Source organism: Dasypus novemcinctus, chromosome 13 (assembly GCF_030445035.2).
Source record: "Dasypus novemcinctus isolate mDasNov1 chromosome 13, mDasNov1.1.hap2, whole genome shotgun sequence".
Lineage (NCBI taxonomy): Eukaryota > Metazoa > Chordata > Mammalia > Cingulata > Dasypodidae > Dasypus > Dasypus novemcinctus.
The window spans coordinates 101,794,964-101,811,353 of NC_080685.1; the positions used below are offsets into that span (position 1 = coordinate 101,794,964).

Here is a 16,390-nt window from a genome sequence, read left to right on the forward strand (position 1 = left end):
ATCACTAGTATATTTAACAACGGAGTTTTAAAATTTTTATTATTTTGAATTATCATAATGAGTATAAAAACTTGGCATCATGTAGGTCCTCAGTTTGAATCTTTTTGGTGAAACTATAACAAAACACAATTCATACTAAGATTTTAGTACCACAAACTAAAGACCTCTGAAACATAATGCATTGCCTTTGTTAATACTGTATTATTTTAGGTATTATATTATTTTAGGTAAAGTTAGTGTTTTGAAAGTATTTTAGTAACCTCTCAGTGTTCGGGTTCTAATATATACTGTTTATGTACTCTTTAATCAATCAATGAGTTTATTGAATAAATGAAAGTGTTTTTCCGTGTGCCTGCCAAATGTTAGTTGAGTGCCTACTATATTCCGGGAACATGTTTGTGGGTAGTACACAGCCTAGGGATTTGTGTTTGTTTTTCTATTTTTTCCCCTATTTAGGAAAATAAAATTGCTTTAAGGTAACGAGTATGCTGCGGTAAACGCTATAAGCAAAATTTTCACGGCATTTGCATTATTTACATTTGGGCATCACCTTCTACTATGTCTAGGAAATTTCTACTTTCATTTCCCAAACCCTCGTGGAGAAGGTGGGCAATGAAGATGCTTACTTAGGACGGTTTGCCCAGATTTGCACTCAAATCTGGTAATTTGACTCCTGGTGCTAGAAAATCTTGGGTGCAGAAGGGGAAGAGGCTAGCAGGAGGGAGGAAAAGGAATCCCGTCTGGGAAGGAGGCTCGCCACGAGCGCTCTCCCGCACCCTCCCTCGCGCCCGCCCGGCGAGCTGGGAAGCTCCTCCCCGGCGCGTCCTTTTCCCGCCTCCTTCCTGCGCGGCCGCGGCGAGCGAAGGGATGAGCGCTGCGGTATTTTGTCCCGAGCGGTGACCCCTCCTCCCAGGAGGGCTGCGGCCGCGGCGGCTGCCGTGGCGAGAGTGGCGACGGCGGCGGCCGCGCGCTGAGGCGAGGCGCGGCGCGGCGGCCGTGCGGCGGCGCCTGGCGGAGGCCGGCCCGGGCTCCCTGCAGCCGGCGCGCAGGCCGAGAGGCAGGCACGAGAGCCGCGCACGGCCGCCGGGAAGGTGGGGGAAGCTCCGTGCCCCTCCCGGGCCCCGGCCGCCGCCGCCCCCGTGGCCCTGCAGCCGCCTCCGCCGCCGCCGCCGCCGCCGCCGGCTCCGGACCCGGGCTCGGCAGCCCCGGCCTGGGAGGGAGCGCGGCGCGCGCGCCCGGAGCCTCCGGGGATGGCGGGAGGGCACTGCGGCAGCTTCGGCGCCGCGGCGGCGGCCGGCAGCGGCGAGATCGTCCAGCTGAACGTAGGGGGCACCAGGTGAGGCGGCCGGGACGGGCCGCGGGGACCGGGGCGGCGGGGCGGCGGGCCTCGCGGCGGGTTCGGTGCGGGCGAAGCCTCGGCTCCGGGAAGGGCGAGGCAGAAGGGCCTCTGGAGACCGCCGAGCGCGGGCCCTGCTGGCCGAGCGGCCGCCTTCGTGGAATGCCAGCCTTTGTCCCTCCCCTTCCCAAGGCGTCGGGGCGAGGACCGCGGCGGAGACGGCCCGGGGCACCCCGGGAGGGTGTGCGAGATTGTTTCGGAGACGCCTGGCCAGGCGGTTGAACTGCTGCGCACGAACGCGCGTCCCTTTCTCCGCGGTCTACACCACCTTGGCTTGGTTCGGCGAGATAGAGCTGGTGTTCTTTTGCACGCCTCACGAAGGCAGTGCTGGCGAAGAATTTCAGTGGAGGGAGGTTTTGCAGTCCCTTGTCACTTATTTTCAGAGTTTCTTGGTGCATAGGATTGAAGGGTCAGTTCGATTTTCAGTGCACTGTGTCCAGGAACTGCAATTTGAACGGTTGGTTCTGGGAAGCTTTGGGTATTGACACCATGTGGGCTCTCAAAGTAAACAGATGGAAGGCTCTTTTCCGTCTGTTTTCTCTCTTCTTCCTTCACATGCCTCTTTTTTTTTTTTTTCCTTTTTTTAACTTGTTGGGGGGGGTGGGAATCCTAGTTTTTATGGGTTTGCTATGGCTTTTGAGTCACTTCTTTTAGAAAAGGGGGTTTGCTAGCTCTGGGGGAAGGGATATTTTAGGCTTGGTAGTTGATAAACGATAAAGTGCTCCAGAATATAATGTGCTTTGCTGTGCTCGAGAATGTGAAAGGTTTTCAGTATCTGAGACTTTTTTTTAGCTAATATTTATTAAATGCCTGATTGGCAGCAGTGTGAACCGTAGTGATAAAAATGTAGGGTTTTAATCTTGAAAGTTTAATATCTTTGTAAGTGTACTGTTAGACAGTTCAGCCCAAGAAACATAAGTACGTCATTCCTTTCTTTTCCCTCATCCTCCAAAGCAAAACGTTTTAATAATTTAAGACGTTACAATATTATTGTCCTTATGTAGATATGGACAGTCTGTGGAGGAGATTTATGTCTCCTCCTGGAAGGAACGATTGTTCCCTAACACTGCATGTAAATATTGCAGGCCTGGAAACCTGTGGGTGAAGAAAGGAGGCACAAGAGTAGACCCTCAGTGTGTGTTGACACTGAAGAATACAGTCATTTAAAATCCTTTACTAGTTTCTTATTGCTATTGATTGTTGATACTGTTTCTTTTCAGGTATTCTATATTATGGTGTGTACTGTTTGTCCTATAGACAAATGTTAAACAGTGCTGTCATGAACTGTGTCTTAATGCGTATTGATATGTATATAATGATATACATGATAATGAGTGAACTCTACTGTTAATGATTGTAGACTTCAGTTTCAATTTCTAAATTGTATAAGGCAGCTGTCTTGGAGCAAGAGCATTTTACTTTATGTTTACATTCCTTATGGAACTTGATTTTACTAAGTTCTAATTTTTCTAAATGATATTTTCTAAAAATAGAAAACAAGATAAATGTATGTTCAGTATTGAACAATTTAGAAGATGGAAGTTGTTAGACTGAAATGAAAAATGAATAAAACAAACTTTAGAATAACTAGGGTAAAATATTTTATAAAGTAAGGAATGACATGTCCTATAGAAAACAGAATATCCAACTCCAAGTGTTCTAAGGACATTTATTTGAATTGCTTAGTATCAGGGACTCGAGCATTTTAGAGCTTGAAGGGATCCTGAAGTCATCTGTATCTTGTACAAAATGAAGGGCAACACAGTCATTTAAGTCATTGTAAGAGAAAACTGATTTGATTTTCACTGAAGTTGAGAAATTGCCACAGGGAGAACCACTTGTGGCGTGGAATTGAAGTCTGCTCTGAAGTGATCGAGTAAAATACAAAAATGAGGGATTAGGAACAGAGAAGCATATGCTATGGTTAAGGTCTTATTTTCAAGAGAGGAGATATTTGAAAATAGACATACTCAAAGAAACTAAAAATGACCAATTTTTGTGATTTAACACAAGGTTTCATTTAGATTTGTTAATATTATTCAGTATTTACAAAAAGAAACTAATGACTATGAAGAAAACCCAGTGTGACTCAGTTTGTTCTTAGTTCTGTTACAGATGAGTATGATTTTAGGCCTCGCGAAAAGGTCAGCACTAGCCCTTGTGGGCTCCTGAACATAGCTTTAGAGTCAGAAAGGTGGAGGTTCCAGTTCCCAGGCTTTACCCAGCTAGCTGACTAGATAGGTGAACAACCTAGAACAAATTATTTGGGGTGGGAAGGGGTGGGGAGGGGATTGAATTATAGTGCTTAGTTTCCTAAACTGTAAAATAACAATGAAAGTACCAAACCATCAGGGCTGATACAGGAATTTGAAGTAATAAATGTGGAATGCAGGGGTTAGTGGCATTACCAATAGTAACACTGCAAAAAAAAAAGTACTTTCAATTAGATTGTTTCCAAGTTAATTTAGTAGAAGGTAAGTAGCATGGAGTAGAAATGTGGGTATGCCAGTATCTTTAATAATACGTTTGCTGGGACTAGATAACATGACACTTTTCTTTGTATGCTGTGGATATAAGATGCAAAATATAAAAGGTTTCCCTGTATACTGCAAGGAATAATGTTTTTTTGTCCGATCTAATTTTGAATGTCCTAATTTTCAAGAAGTCGTGTTTTGGGACTCTTACTCTTTTTCTCCTGTTCTTCTTGTTTGCTTGGGAAAGAAAAAAAAAAAGATGGTGCTGAGGGTTAAATCCTCTTGCCCAGAAAATCTAGGTGATTAAGCCCACCCTAATTGATTATAATTGAAATTACTAACTTGACTTTAAGCAGACCTGTGTAATTTTCTAAGTAACACTAACACTTGAATTATTTGGAAAACAATTTGCTGAATAAGCTAGGAATGTGAATGGTTGCTGTTGATGAGATATCCTTATTTAGAATTAACTTGATGGCCTTCACAACAAATCGAATCTTTGTTACTTTGGATTCCTTAATTTACCATTGAATGCATTTGTTTTTATTTATTTGACCATATCAATTTCCTGTTATTAGTGGTAATCTATTTTTCATTTTTTTCTTAAGAGCCTGCTAAGAAACATACTAAGGAAAATTTTCCATGTAGTCTTGAATAAACTGGCTCCTTTCTTAATCAGATTAAAGGACACAAGACTTCTGCTTAAATAAACACTAGATTGTCCATGACTTAGGAAATTAGTAGTGTAGTTCTCTGTGTTCTCGAAAGTACCCTGTACCATAGTTCACATATGAATATGTTTTTGATCAATGAATTATGTTACTATTTCCCTTAGTCAGTGAGAGAATACTTTCCTTACAGATCGTGAGGTTGTGGGTGGAGGGTAGTAGAGGCCATCTTATAATTTTGATTGGAAAGCATGTTTTGAAGATGATAAAAATTGCTCTTAGAGCCTGAGAATGAAGCTGTAGTTGTCAGGCACTTGAAGGAGCAGTACTATCTCTGCTATTACTGAGACCAGGTACTACTAAATAGTTCGTGAAGTGAACTGTTTAGTGAAATCTGTTTGTTAACAGTAAGGAACTTACTTTGGAAATGTGCTTTGTAACTATAAAGTTCCACCAATTATACAAAGGAATCACAGTCTCACTTTATACAAAACTTTTAACTGAATAGAGAGTGTGGCTTTGGTTATCACACCTCAGTTTTAACAAAAATGTATTGAGTACGTTCTAGTTGCCAGGCACAATGCTTTGGGGGTGGGGTACAAGTTGTCTCTTCTATTTTTTTATCTTATATAAATTTTTATTTTATATAATATTTTATGTAAAATGCATCCCTGAAAAGGAATTTGAAGGATGAATGTACAGATGTTTAAGGGATAGTCTTTTCATTAGGAGATATAAAATATTATGAATCATTGCTGCCTTACCAGTTAAGATGCCCCAGTAGACTTGAGAGGTACTTGGAGTTGGGAAAGGCATCACCTCTGAGAGATGAGTGAGGTTTGCGTAAGCATCCATCCTATAATGTACTACTGTTTGATATGCCACTGGGAAGGTGGAATTTGAGGTTTGGCAGTCTGGGTTGAATTAAAAGCAACCAGTTCCCATTTTCTGATAATTCCAGGCTGCCAGTTAAGGTGATGGCAGCAATAGAGAGATGATATATTATTTATTCATTCATGTTGGAGAACATCCCTAGGCCATATTGTCTGAGGTGTGACAGTGTTTCCAAGTAATAGCACATGGCAGCTAGTGCCACTATTTATAATCATTCCACCACTTTATTTGGCTAAAAATGAAAGATAAAAATAAGTTTAGAGATGTTGTATAATGCTAAAAAATGAATGTGGAATAAAACTAGAGGCCTGCGAGACTCTCTTTTGTATGAGGACATGTAATGAGGGGGCAGAGAGTAAAAATACTTATGTAGTTCAGTGTGATATCTTAAACTGAAAATATTCAGACAGCAAGGGCTGGACTGAATGAGGCCTTAATACATTTTTTATCATGTTGGTTTTCATCAGTTACAGGTTTATTGTCCCAGTCTGTTTCACTATACTTTGTTAAAGATCCCTCCAAAATTGGTGGTTAACAATGGCATCAAACGGCATCAAATGGCAATTAACCTCAGAACAATATGTTTTTTTGGGTGGTTTTTGAATGAATAAATGAATGCAGTACTTGCAAATAGCCCAAAATATATGTAAACAAAGTGTTAAACACATAACCTGTAATAGAATTACTGTGATACCTCAAAAAGAAATTATATAGGGTGTAATATTTAGAAAAACCATGAAAGAGAAGGTAAAACTTGCATAGTATCAAGAAAGATGGATGGGACTTAGATTATTGGACATGAGGAGTGTGCTCTATCTGGGATAGAGTAATAATGGTAATGAGCATAAACTGGAGATATTAGTAAGTTCTGCCTTACTAGGAGGGAAGAACAGGTTTTGTTGTTGTTTTGTTTTTTTTTTGAGAGCTGAACTGGGACTTGAAGATTATCTTGAATGTTATGCGGTGAAGTTTACATTTGGCGTGATGAGCTAATGCTGATTCTTCAGCAGATTGGCATGATGGAAAATAGTGTTTTAGGTAACATTACATGGTAATGAATTAATTGTTTGAGTTTTGTTTAGGGCTCCTTGTATAACCCTAATCGAAAGTAGCAAAATTTAAAAATATTAAAGTTAAGAGTTGATATAGATGTAACTATGAAACAGCTTGTAAATCATTAACCAGTATATTAAAGCAAATGACTAACATTGAAATCTCAAGTCATGGCCTCATTTACGATACCAGATAATTTTCAATTGCAGATTTAGTACTTCAAGACAAACTCTGATGTGGATTCCAGATTCTTTTTTTTCCAGGTATTTCATATAATTCTTTAATATCACTTTAATACATTTTATTATTTACCAAATTAATAAAAAATTTCTTTGTTAATTAAGGTATATTTTTATTTTTTGTGGTAAAAATGTTAATGTTTTTAAAATACATTTTTTAAAACTTTGAGTATAGAGTTACTTATGTGTAGTAACTAGTCTCACATTTAATAAAGAATTAGGACACTTATTTATACTAAGTTTTAAAAACTAATAAGCTTATTTTTAATGATTTTAGTTTACTGAGTGGAAGAATTTCAACACTTCGAGATGAAACTGGTGCTGTGAGTATAATACTGTTAATGTAGGTTTCTAAATTAGATCAATTAATGCTTAAAATGCTTTGGCCTTATTAGTGACTTTAAGAAGATAGATAAGCTAATATTTAAATAACCACTAAATGAAAGTGACATATATACTTGTAGTTTTTATTTTTATCATTGTAGAGTGCTTCTGTAAAAATTATGGAAGAGAACATTACACAGAAATACTGTCTATAACAATTTAAAAATTCATGATTAGAGAGATTGGAGGATAAGAGCTCCCTTTGGCAATAAAGGAAATTATATTTCTTTTCATCAATAATTGAAACTTTAACAGTAAATAAGTGAATGTAAATACTAAAATATTTTCATAATGAATTATAATAATAAAATGTTGCAAATTAATATTGGTTAAGTCCTACAGCTTTTGATTTAGGAGAATTTCTTAGTTTGCTAGGACTGCTGTGACAAATATCACACAGTGGTTTGTCTTAAGCAACAGGAATTTACTGCCGCAAGGATTGTAGGCTAGAAGTCCAAAATCAAGGTCTCAGCAGACCATGCTTTCTCCCAGAGTCTGTAGCATTCTGGTGCTGCTTGGCACAATCTTTGGGGTTCCTTGACTTGCATCTCTACCTCTATCACATGGTCTTCTGTCTTCTTGGTCTCCTCTTATAACTGTCTCTGACTGATTGCATCTGAATTTCCTTTGCTTTTAAATATTTCAGTCATTTGTATTAAGACCTAGCTGGATTCAATTTGACTTCATCCAAATAGGGTCTTTGAAGAATAGGTTAGGAATTGAACATGTCTTTGTGAGGAACATGATTCAGTCTTCAATAGGAGAAATAACCTAAATGGAGCAATGGAGAGAGGGAAGTAAAGAACTACAAAGTTTCAGTGTAAAAGAATAGATTCATGCATTTAAAGAACAGTTATAATTTGAACAGCAACATATGAATAACCAATGTTAATGATAGTGACAGCTCACAAAAGCAAAAAGGCTTTCTGTTTGAAGACAAGGCTACCAGGAGTGTTTATTTGCTGTGGTAAAATTTGCAGATGAAATGAGGCAGCAAAAAAAGATACGTTCGTATGCCATTATAAAAAAGATATCTATTAAGATTGTGATAAATCTGTATTGTTTCTTCAACTTCAGATGGCTCCAGTTAAAACAAAAGCAAGTATTTGTGAAACTAGAAGAACCCTATTCTGTATATAGAGATAATTAATCATAGTGTAAGAGTTGTTACTCCCCTGATTACCTTACATAAACTTTAAAAGGTGTTCAGTTTAATGATTAGAGCTTTTGTAATTGATTTACAATAGTGCTGGTATGCATTCCTGTAAGAAGTCACCTATTGTGTGTTTCACTCGGAATTATGCATTTTATATGCAATCATTTTTATGAGAAAATTTGATTCAATTTATATCATATTCACTTATAATACTTTTTTCTTTTTTCCCACACTATTTTTGAGGTACGGGGAGTGAACCTAGGACCTCGTACATGGAAAGCAGGCACTCAACCAACTGAGCTATACCTGCTCCCCAGTACGCAGCATTTTTGCCATTTTTTTTTTAAATTGGCCTTGCTGAAATATATTTATCAGATATTTATCAATGTTATATGAATTGTCTAAAATATCTTAAGTTTTCAGTGAAACTATTAATTGGTTGAAAAAGGGAACAGTAGATTTAATATATTTAAATATAAGGGTAAATTTCTGTGGTAACTGGAATTCTTTAGCTCATTTGAAAAGTGATTCTTTCCTGAGTTAAAAAAAAACATAATTATAAGATATATTTCTTTTTAGCAGTGTACTTTGTAATATCAACTTTGATTTTTTTTCAAGTTTGAATAAAAGATACCCCCTTTTAAATAACTATTCCTTTTGTTTTCAAAACTTTTAACATTTTAGTTTCTCATGTATTCTGTGGTGTGATGTCTTTGTTATTTTCATAAAACATTTATGTTGTCTTCTCCTCCCCAGCCCTTGAAGAAATTGAGATAGTGCGATATAAAAGTGACTCCATAAGGGTCATGATAAATTGTTTACTCTTTTTGTGTTCTGGAAATAATATTCTTTTCCAGTTTTGACAGCAGGGTGCAGTATTTACTTTTCTTGATTACCCTGTGTGCATTAAAAGTATATTGTTGTTTTAGTGATGTTCGTATGAATCACAAATTATGTAAGTCACAATCATTGTCATCAATAATTAATGATTTGACAATATAAGAAAGTATTATTTATGCATAATGTTTTTAAAGTATTTATTAGATTCTAGATTATAATTCAGATAAAAATTTTTCTTCCGATGTCACTTTTAAATTACCAAAGATATCAATAAATAGAAATGAGAAAACTGACTTATTAGATACCATTTTTTCCTACATATTAAAATATAATCAGTTGTTTAGTAATAGCTTTTCAGGGGAAAAAAGACAGTACATATTAAATGCACATGGTTATAAGCTCCATTCCAATTTTAGAAACATTAAAATGTAAGAATGTGGAATTAAGGAAATATGTATATAAATAATTCAGTCTCTGTTCTCTAAGTAAAGTTTAGAAGCTTAATTTGTAATATGAAAATAAAACAATTCTTCATTTACAGATATTTATTGATAGGGATCCAGCAGCATTTGCACCCATTTTAAATTTTCTTCGGACCAAAGAACTAGATTTAAGGTAAGAGGTGCATCCTTCAAAGTAAATTCTTTTTTGTAGGTGTGTATTTTTTGTTATATTTTATAAAGCAAAAGTTATTTTATTCCAAGATTACTTTTACTTAAAACTTTTCTCAGATTAAAACCTCGTAGATTACTTTTACTTAAACCTTTTCTCAGAATAAAACCCTCATAGTTATAGGTTATTGTCATCTTCCCCCTCGCCCCCCCACCCAAGACTACTCCAACCAATCCTAACCAGTTTCCCTGCCTTTATTCTTGCACTCTTCCAATTCATTTTCCACACTGTACCCAGGGTTATCTTTGAAAAATATAACTCTGATCAAGTTACTGCTCTGCTTAAAACCCCTGTTTAGTGCATTATTGGACTGTTGACTAAGGATATTGGACTTTATCTTGTTTTATAAGATTCTCCTTAATTTCTCATTTCAGCATTTTCCGGTCTCAGTTTAAGCCAGTTACCTCAGTATTCTCTGCTGTGTTCATCTAGCATAGTATTCATAATTCCCTATACTGCCGCTATAGCAGCATTCATTACACTTATTAATTTTTTAATGGCTTATCTTCCCACTAAACTTGAAGCTCCAAAAGGGCAAAAATTGTTTATCATATATCCCCAGAATCTAGTGTTGTGCTTGATGCATAATAGGGGTTAGTACATGTTTGGTTTTGGTTTTTCTTTTGTTCTGTGGTATATGCATGATCATTTAAACTCTTTCTTTAACTTTGTCATTTTGAATTATAATCTGGATTCCTACCAGGGCAGTATAATCTAATTTGTATTTTATTGTTCTCTTATTTCACATATTCTTGGTAAATTTTCACTAAGGAGCTATTAATAGTTTTTTAGATATAACTTTAAAAAATTCTAGTTGTTTGAGCTACTTTTTTATAATCATTTTTGATTTATATTCATTGGAATATAAGTTCCTTGAGGGCAAAGATTTTTTTTGTTCCCTGCTGTGTTCCTAGTACTAAAACAGTACATGTAGTAGGTGCTCAATAGATATTGAATGAATGAATTTGTTGGGCTTTTTGTTTATAAGTTTTTGGCCTGGTTTTGTGTGGAGGTGGGAGCTACATTACTAACTAGTTATTTTTTTGGGTAAAATTATTTTGACCCATTTCAATTGATTAAGGAAGCCTAAATTTATTTCTAGTCAATACACTTGTGGCTAATCTACAGCTGGATAGTTCATGAAAGGCAGAATTAGTTTAAATGTTTGTATTCTCTTGAATGGTACCTTCCAAAAGAAGATGATAAAGAATTAAAAAAAAAAATACTACTTTCTAAATTTCTTCTTTGCACCAAACTCTTGTATTGCTCTTATCACACTATATTATAATTACCATATATATTTTCCTGTTCTCCCCAGCAATGGGAGCTTGTTAAGAACTTGTATTGCTCTTATCACACTATATTATAATTACCATATATATTTTCCTGTTCTCCACAGCAATGGGAGCTTGTTAAGAACTTTTCCTTTGTATACTAGGCCAACTAATAGTTCTCCAGTATTGCTGTACTGTTAAATAGTTTTGAAATAGAATATGAAAATTTTAACCATTCTTTTGCTAAACTAGTCACAACTAATTCCACAAATATAAGCAACTTACTATCACAGTTTTATCTGTTTATTAAGCCTAGGGAATGTTTTTAAAATAAGGAATGATTATAACTAAATCTGAAATGAATCAGTATTGTAAACTGTCATGCTTCTATTCTCCATACTTTTTATTTTCGTATTACTTACTTGCTGTATGGTAATATCTTCATCTGGGTTTACATAATCTTTCCTGCAGCTGGCCTTTTTTTTTTTTTTTTTTAATTTTCTATTTAATTTCTAATTTTCGTTTCTGATGCAGTCTTTTTCTGAATTTATTGATTCATCAAGTATTTATTATATAACTATATAAAATATTTTGCTAGGCACTGGGTGAGGTATGCAAAAATAGATCAGAAGTGGCTAATGCTTACAAGTAATTTACAAGGAATGATACTATAAATATATACAGAAATGACAAGAGAATACAAGTATTAATGCTATGAAAAAATTACTTCCTCCTTATTATCTTATCAGATACTTTATAATTTACTTGTACTAATCCTAGAGAAGTCCTAATTTCTCATTCAGCCAATTCATCTACCGATGAATGGGTTTTAAGACAGTAGAAACATGTTTTTGTTTTCATGGAGTTAGACTTAAGTGATTACATATACTAGAACTAAAAGATAATAGGAAATTAAAAAGTAAGTTTTAAAGCCTTATGATTTATTTACATTAATAATCTAGGACTTTTCCTTCCACTTCAGATGATAATCCAAGTTGCCAGTATTAGGGAATTTAAGTCATTTGGTTTTTTGTTTGTTTGTTTTTTTTGTAGGGGAGTGAGTATTAATGTTCTCAGGCATGAAGCAGAATTTTATGGAATTACTCCTTTAGGTATGTGTTCTGATATTTTGTGTTTATGATTTGACTCCTTTGTACGCTCAAGTTGCCCAAATGAAATGTGTGTTATACCAGGTCTTAATTTTTGATGGAATATTTCAGTGCTTAGTTTTTGTGGATTTTCATATTAAAATAAGTCAACTCTAAATTAACTTAATCATTTTCCTTTCTTTCCTTATCCTCTTTAACTAGAGAAAACTTTAAAAAAAAAAGGAGTACTGTTTTTCTGTTTGCATATACTCTTGACAAGTTTGCTTTGAAATGTTTTTAGTAAGAAGGCTTCTATTATGTGAAGAATTGGAGCGTTCGTCTTGTGGCAGTGTCCTTTTTCATGGTTACTTGCCTCCACCAGGTATCTCTGCTTTATTTTATTTACTTATTTTTAAATCCTTTTATCAGTAATCAAGTACAGAGTTATAAATAGAAAATAGTCTTCCTTGATTATTGAGCTTCTTTTTTACAAATTAGCTAGTAATGGTGGAACTTTAATACTAACAGAAATTAAGTTACTATATTGTTAGAACAGGGTTTTGGCAAACTTTCTCTATAAAGGACCAGATAGGTTTTGCAGGCCATAAGGTTTCTATAGCAACTATACCACTCTGCCATAGACACTGCATACATGAATTGGCATAACTGTGTCCACCACTACTTTATATACAAAAATCTTGGGGAGCAGATGTGGTTCAAGTGGTTGAGTGCTTACTTCCCACATGGGAGTCCTGAGTTCGGGTTCTGGTGACTCCTAAAAACAAAAAACGAACACAACAAGCAAACAAACAAAAAAACCAACTCAGGTGAGCTGATGTGGCTTGGTGGTTGAGCTCTGACTTCCCACATACAAGGTCCGGGGTTCAATCCCTGACACCTCAAAAAAAAAAAAGAAAAAGCTAGTCCTTTTGGGAGTGGCTGTGGCTTAAGCAGTTGAGCTCCCATTTACCATATGGAGAACCTGGGTTCAATCCCCAGGACCTCCTGGTAAAAAAAAAAAAAAGAAAAAAGAAAAAAGACATTCCAGACCTGCATAGCGCAGGGAGGCGGCGCACAATGCACCAAAAAGATCATGATGCAACCATATTTAAAAAAAAAAAAAAATCTGCATTTGGCCATGGACTATAGTTTGCCAACCCCTGTGATCGCGCATTGGTTGTTAGATTCCTTTGTGGAAAGGGCAGGTGAGGCTCAAGTTATCCCAGCTGCACTTGAGTTAATTAGAAGAGCTCTGCCTTTGTCTGTGTCCTGTTGGGCATCTAAACAAGATTTCATTAAAAAGAAAGGCTCCCTGTGAAATAAAAGAAGTTTGAAGTATGGAAAGATTCGGCTTTAAAGTACTGAAATTAGTGACTAGTGCATAGCAAATAATAACTGTACTATACATGTAAATATCAGCTAAAAGGCTGAATGAATTAATGGTTGATTTCAGTGAATTAGAGTTAAGTAAAATGGAGCATAATATGATAAATTTTTATCTTATTTATTATCATAAGTGATATAAATACCAGAAATCTATTGAAAAATTTTTTCATTAAAAAATGGTAATTAAATTATTTGCAATGAATTGCTGTATTGGTAGATTTTTTTTAGCTTTAAATGAAGTTCAACTTTTAATATTTCACTGTTACAATTTGAAATTTTTTATTTTCGGTTGATGAAATTAGAAAACATTTGTTTTCTTCTCCCCTTTTATAGGTATTCCTAGTCGTAAAATAAACAACACAGCTAGATCCTGTGCCGATTCTAGAAATGGACTGAATTCTACTGAAGGTGACGCCCGGGGAAATGGCACCCAGCCTGTTCTCTCTGGCACTGGAGAAGAGACTGTTAGGCTAGGTAAGCAAAGAGTACATAAGTAGAAAAGAAAAATACTTATGTTTCTAGTTCAGAGTAATATTGAGTAATTATTTTTAAGATAAGATTTTTGCTCATCTCTCTTTAATTTGGATTTATCATTTATATCTTGAAAAGTCTCATTTAACATGTAATTTTTATTTAAAATTTATGTGATCTTTCTTTTATTTGCTTTGGATCTTCAGTACAGGAAATGGCAAACTTTTTCTTTAAAGGGCCAGATAGTAAATATTTTAGGCATTGTGGGCCATTTGGTCTCTGTCACAACTACTCATTTCTGCCGTTGTACCATGAAAGCAGCCATGGACAATATATAAACAAATGAGCATGGCTGTATTCCAGCAAACTTTGTATACCAAAACACATAGTGGACTAAAATTGGCCTTTGGACTATAGTTTGCTGCTCCCTGCTTTAGAAAATAATTCTTTTTCTAAAATCAACAGGATTTCCTGTGGATCCACAAAAGGTGCTAATAGTAGCTGGTCATCACAACTGGATTGTAGCTGCATATGCCCATTTTGCTGTGTGTTACAGGTACTGTATAATTAATAATGGTTTGCGTTTTATTTTGGGAGGGTAGTTTTTAATAATTCTAGTTTTATATTTCCCTTTTAGTCATCATTTTTCCCCTGCATATTTTATCCACTTCTGTATCTCCTGATTAGATTTAGTTTGTTTTTATTTTCACAGCTAATTTGGTGAATATTGCGATAGCCTTAATATGTCTTAAATATTTCCAAGGCAGTATGAACTGTGATGTAACTGAGATGTCTTCATATTATCCCTTATTGCCTATCTAGCTGCTGAATCATTTAACTTTTGTTTTAAATGACTGTAGACAGGTTTATTAATGTGAACTCATGATTTTCTATCTAAATTAGTCTTGTTGAGGGAAAAGTGACATTGGTCAAAACTACCACATCCTTGTGAGATAGTGAGGAAGAATTGTTGTGGGCTGAAGTGATGTAGTTTAATGTCTGTAATATGTGAGACTTATACAGAAGTAGTGTGGCTTACTAATTCTTGGATTCTCAGAGACTAAAAGGGAAGAAACGGTGTAGATCAGTGACTTTTTTACGTTGGAGATAGCTTGGGACTCTTGGTTCAGAATCTGTAAGCAATAAGAAATGTTAATGGCATGAAATGGTATAGAAGAGTAAAATATATAGTTGGGATTATAGTTTTAAAAATTCCCCATATATTAACAAGAACCTCTCAGCTTATAAAAGGTTTGCAATATCTGATAAAAGCCTTTTAAATTAGTAATTTTAGCTTTATTATTAACAAGAACCTCTGAGCTTATAAAAGGTTTGCAATATCTGATAAAAGCCTTTTAAATTAGTAATTTTAGCTTTATAGTCTCCTTGTAATAATGATTAGATTGATGCAGACATCCCCTTATAAGACCATTCTGTGGGTTTGTTTTTTTTTTAATTATTCAATTGTATGGAAATGAATTTTTGAATTGTTTCTTCTATGGATGGCTTTTATATGAAGCAAGACTGATTTGGTAAAGGAAAGGGTGTTTTTTTGAACTTACCATCTTAGTGATCTAAATGGTGAAAACTGTTTAGCCTGTATGCTTTTGTTTAAATATTGTGTACATATTTTCATTGATATGGGATTCCAAGGAATTGTGAGGTGTTTTATATAAGTTTTCTAGGAGTAGTACCAGCATAAAGTATCTTTTGTTACTGTATAATAGTGCTGAAGATGACTACTTGCCAACCAGAGAAACACAAGTGTATTACCCCAAATTTCATTCTTTGAGTGACAGAGTATAAGAAGAATGACACTGTTATGTTTTCCATTCCTGTGTTTATGACCATGGGCTCTCTTTGCTCTCACTGATATCAGTGATAAAAAGCAAAATGCCCACATAAAGTGACAAAAAAAAAAAAAAAGTGAGAACGTATTGGATTTCCTCATATACAGTTAAGTCATTCAGTACAATGAATAAAAATATTTCAAAAGAAAGAAAAATATTTAGACTATTTTGAATATAGTATTTCCTACAAGTTGTTTTTCTCTAACTTTTTATTTCAATAAATTTCAACCTTCAGAAACAAATGAAAGAGCAGTCAGTATACACCTGTGTATTCTTCACCTGGATTCACAAATTTTCTGTTTTTAGGCTTTGCTTTTATATCCCTTTTTCTTGCTAACTTTATGGCAGTGTTGATTTGTATGAATGAAGAATAGTTGTGTAAATTGCTGCCCTCATGAAGTTTACATTTCATTTTAGATCTCTGATTCATGTGGAATTTACTTTTTGTATGTGGCATAAGATATAAGTATCAGTTTTATTTTCTTCCAAGTTGATAGCTAATTTGTTATTGTAATTTAGTATATAAACTATCCTTTTCTCATTGA

General features: G+C 35.4%; 1 protein-coding gene across 1 annotated transcript in view; it reads left to right on the top strand.

Moving 5' to 3' along the window:
• The first annotated feature begins 1,028 nt into the window (after nt 1–1,028).
• Nucleotides 1,029–16,390, top strand: part of KCTD3 (potassium channel tetramerization domain containing 3) — a 64,489-nt gene continuing 49,127 nt past the window's right edge. The window contains exons 1-8 of the mRNA XM_058275222.2: nt 1,029–1,336; nt 6,695–6,748; nt 7,002–7,047; nt 9,646–9,719; nt 12,104–12,162; nt 12,440–12,520; nt 13,858–13,998; nt 14,461–14,551. Of these exons, the coding sequence (XP_058131205.1) occupies nt 1,251–1,336; nt 6,695–6,748; nt 7,002–7,047; nt 9,646–9,719; nt 12,104–12,162; nt 12,440–12,520; nt 13,858–13,998; nt 14,461–14,551 (632 nt within the window). The 5' untranslated portion in view covers nt 1,029–1,250. The remainder of the gene's footprint in view (nt 1,337–6,694; nt 6,749–7,001; nt 7,048–9,645; nt 9,720–12,103; nt 12,163–12,439; nt 12,521–13,857; nt 13,999–14,460; nt 14,552–16,390) is intronic.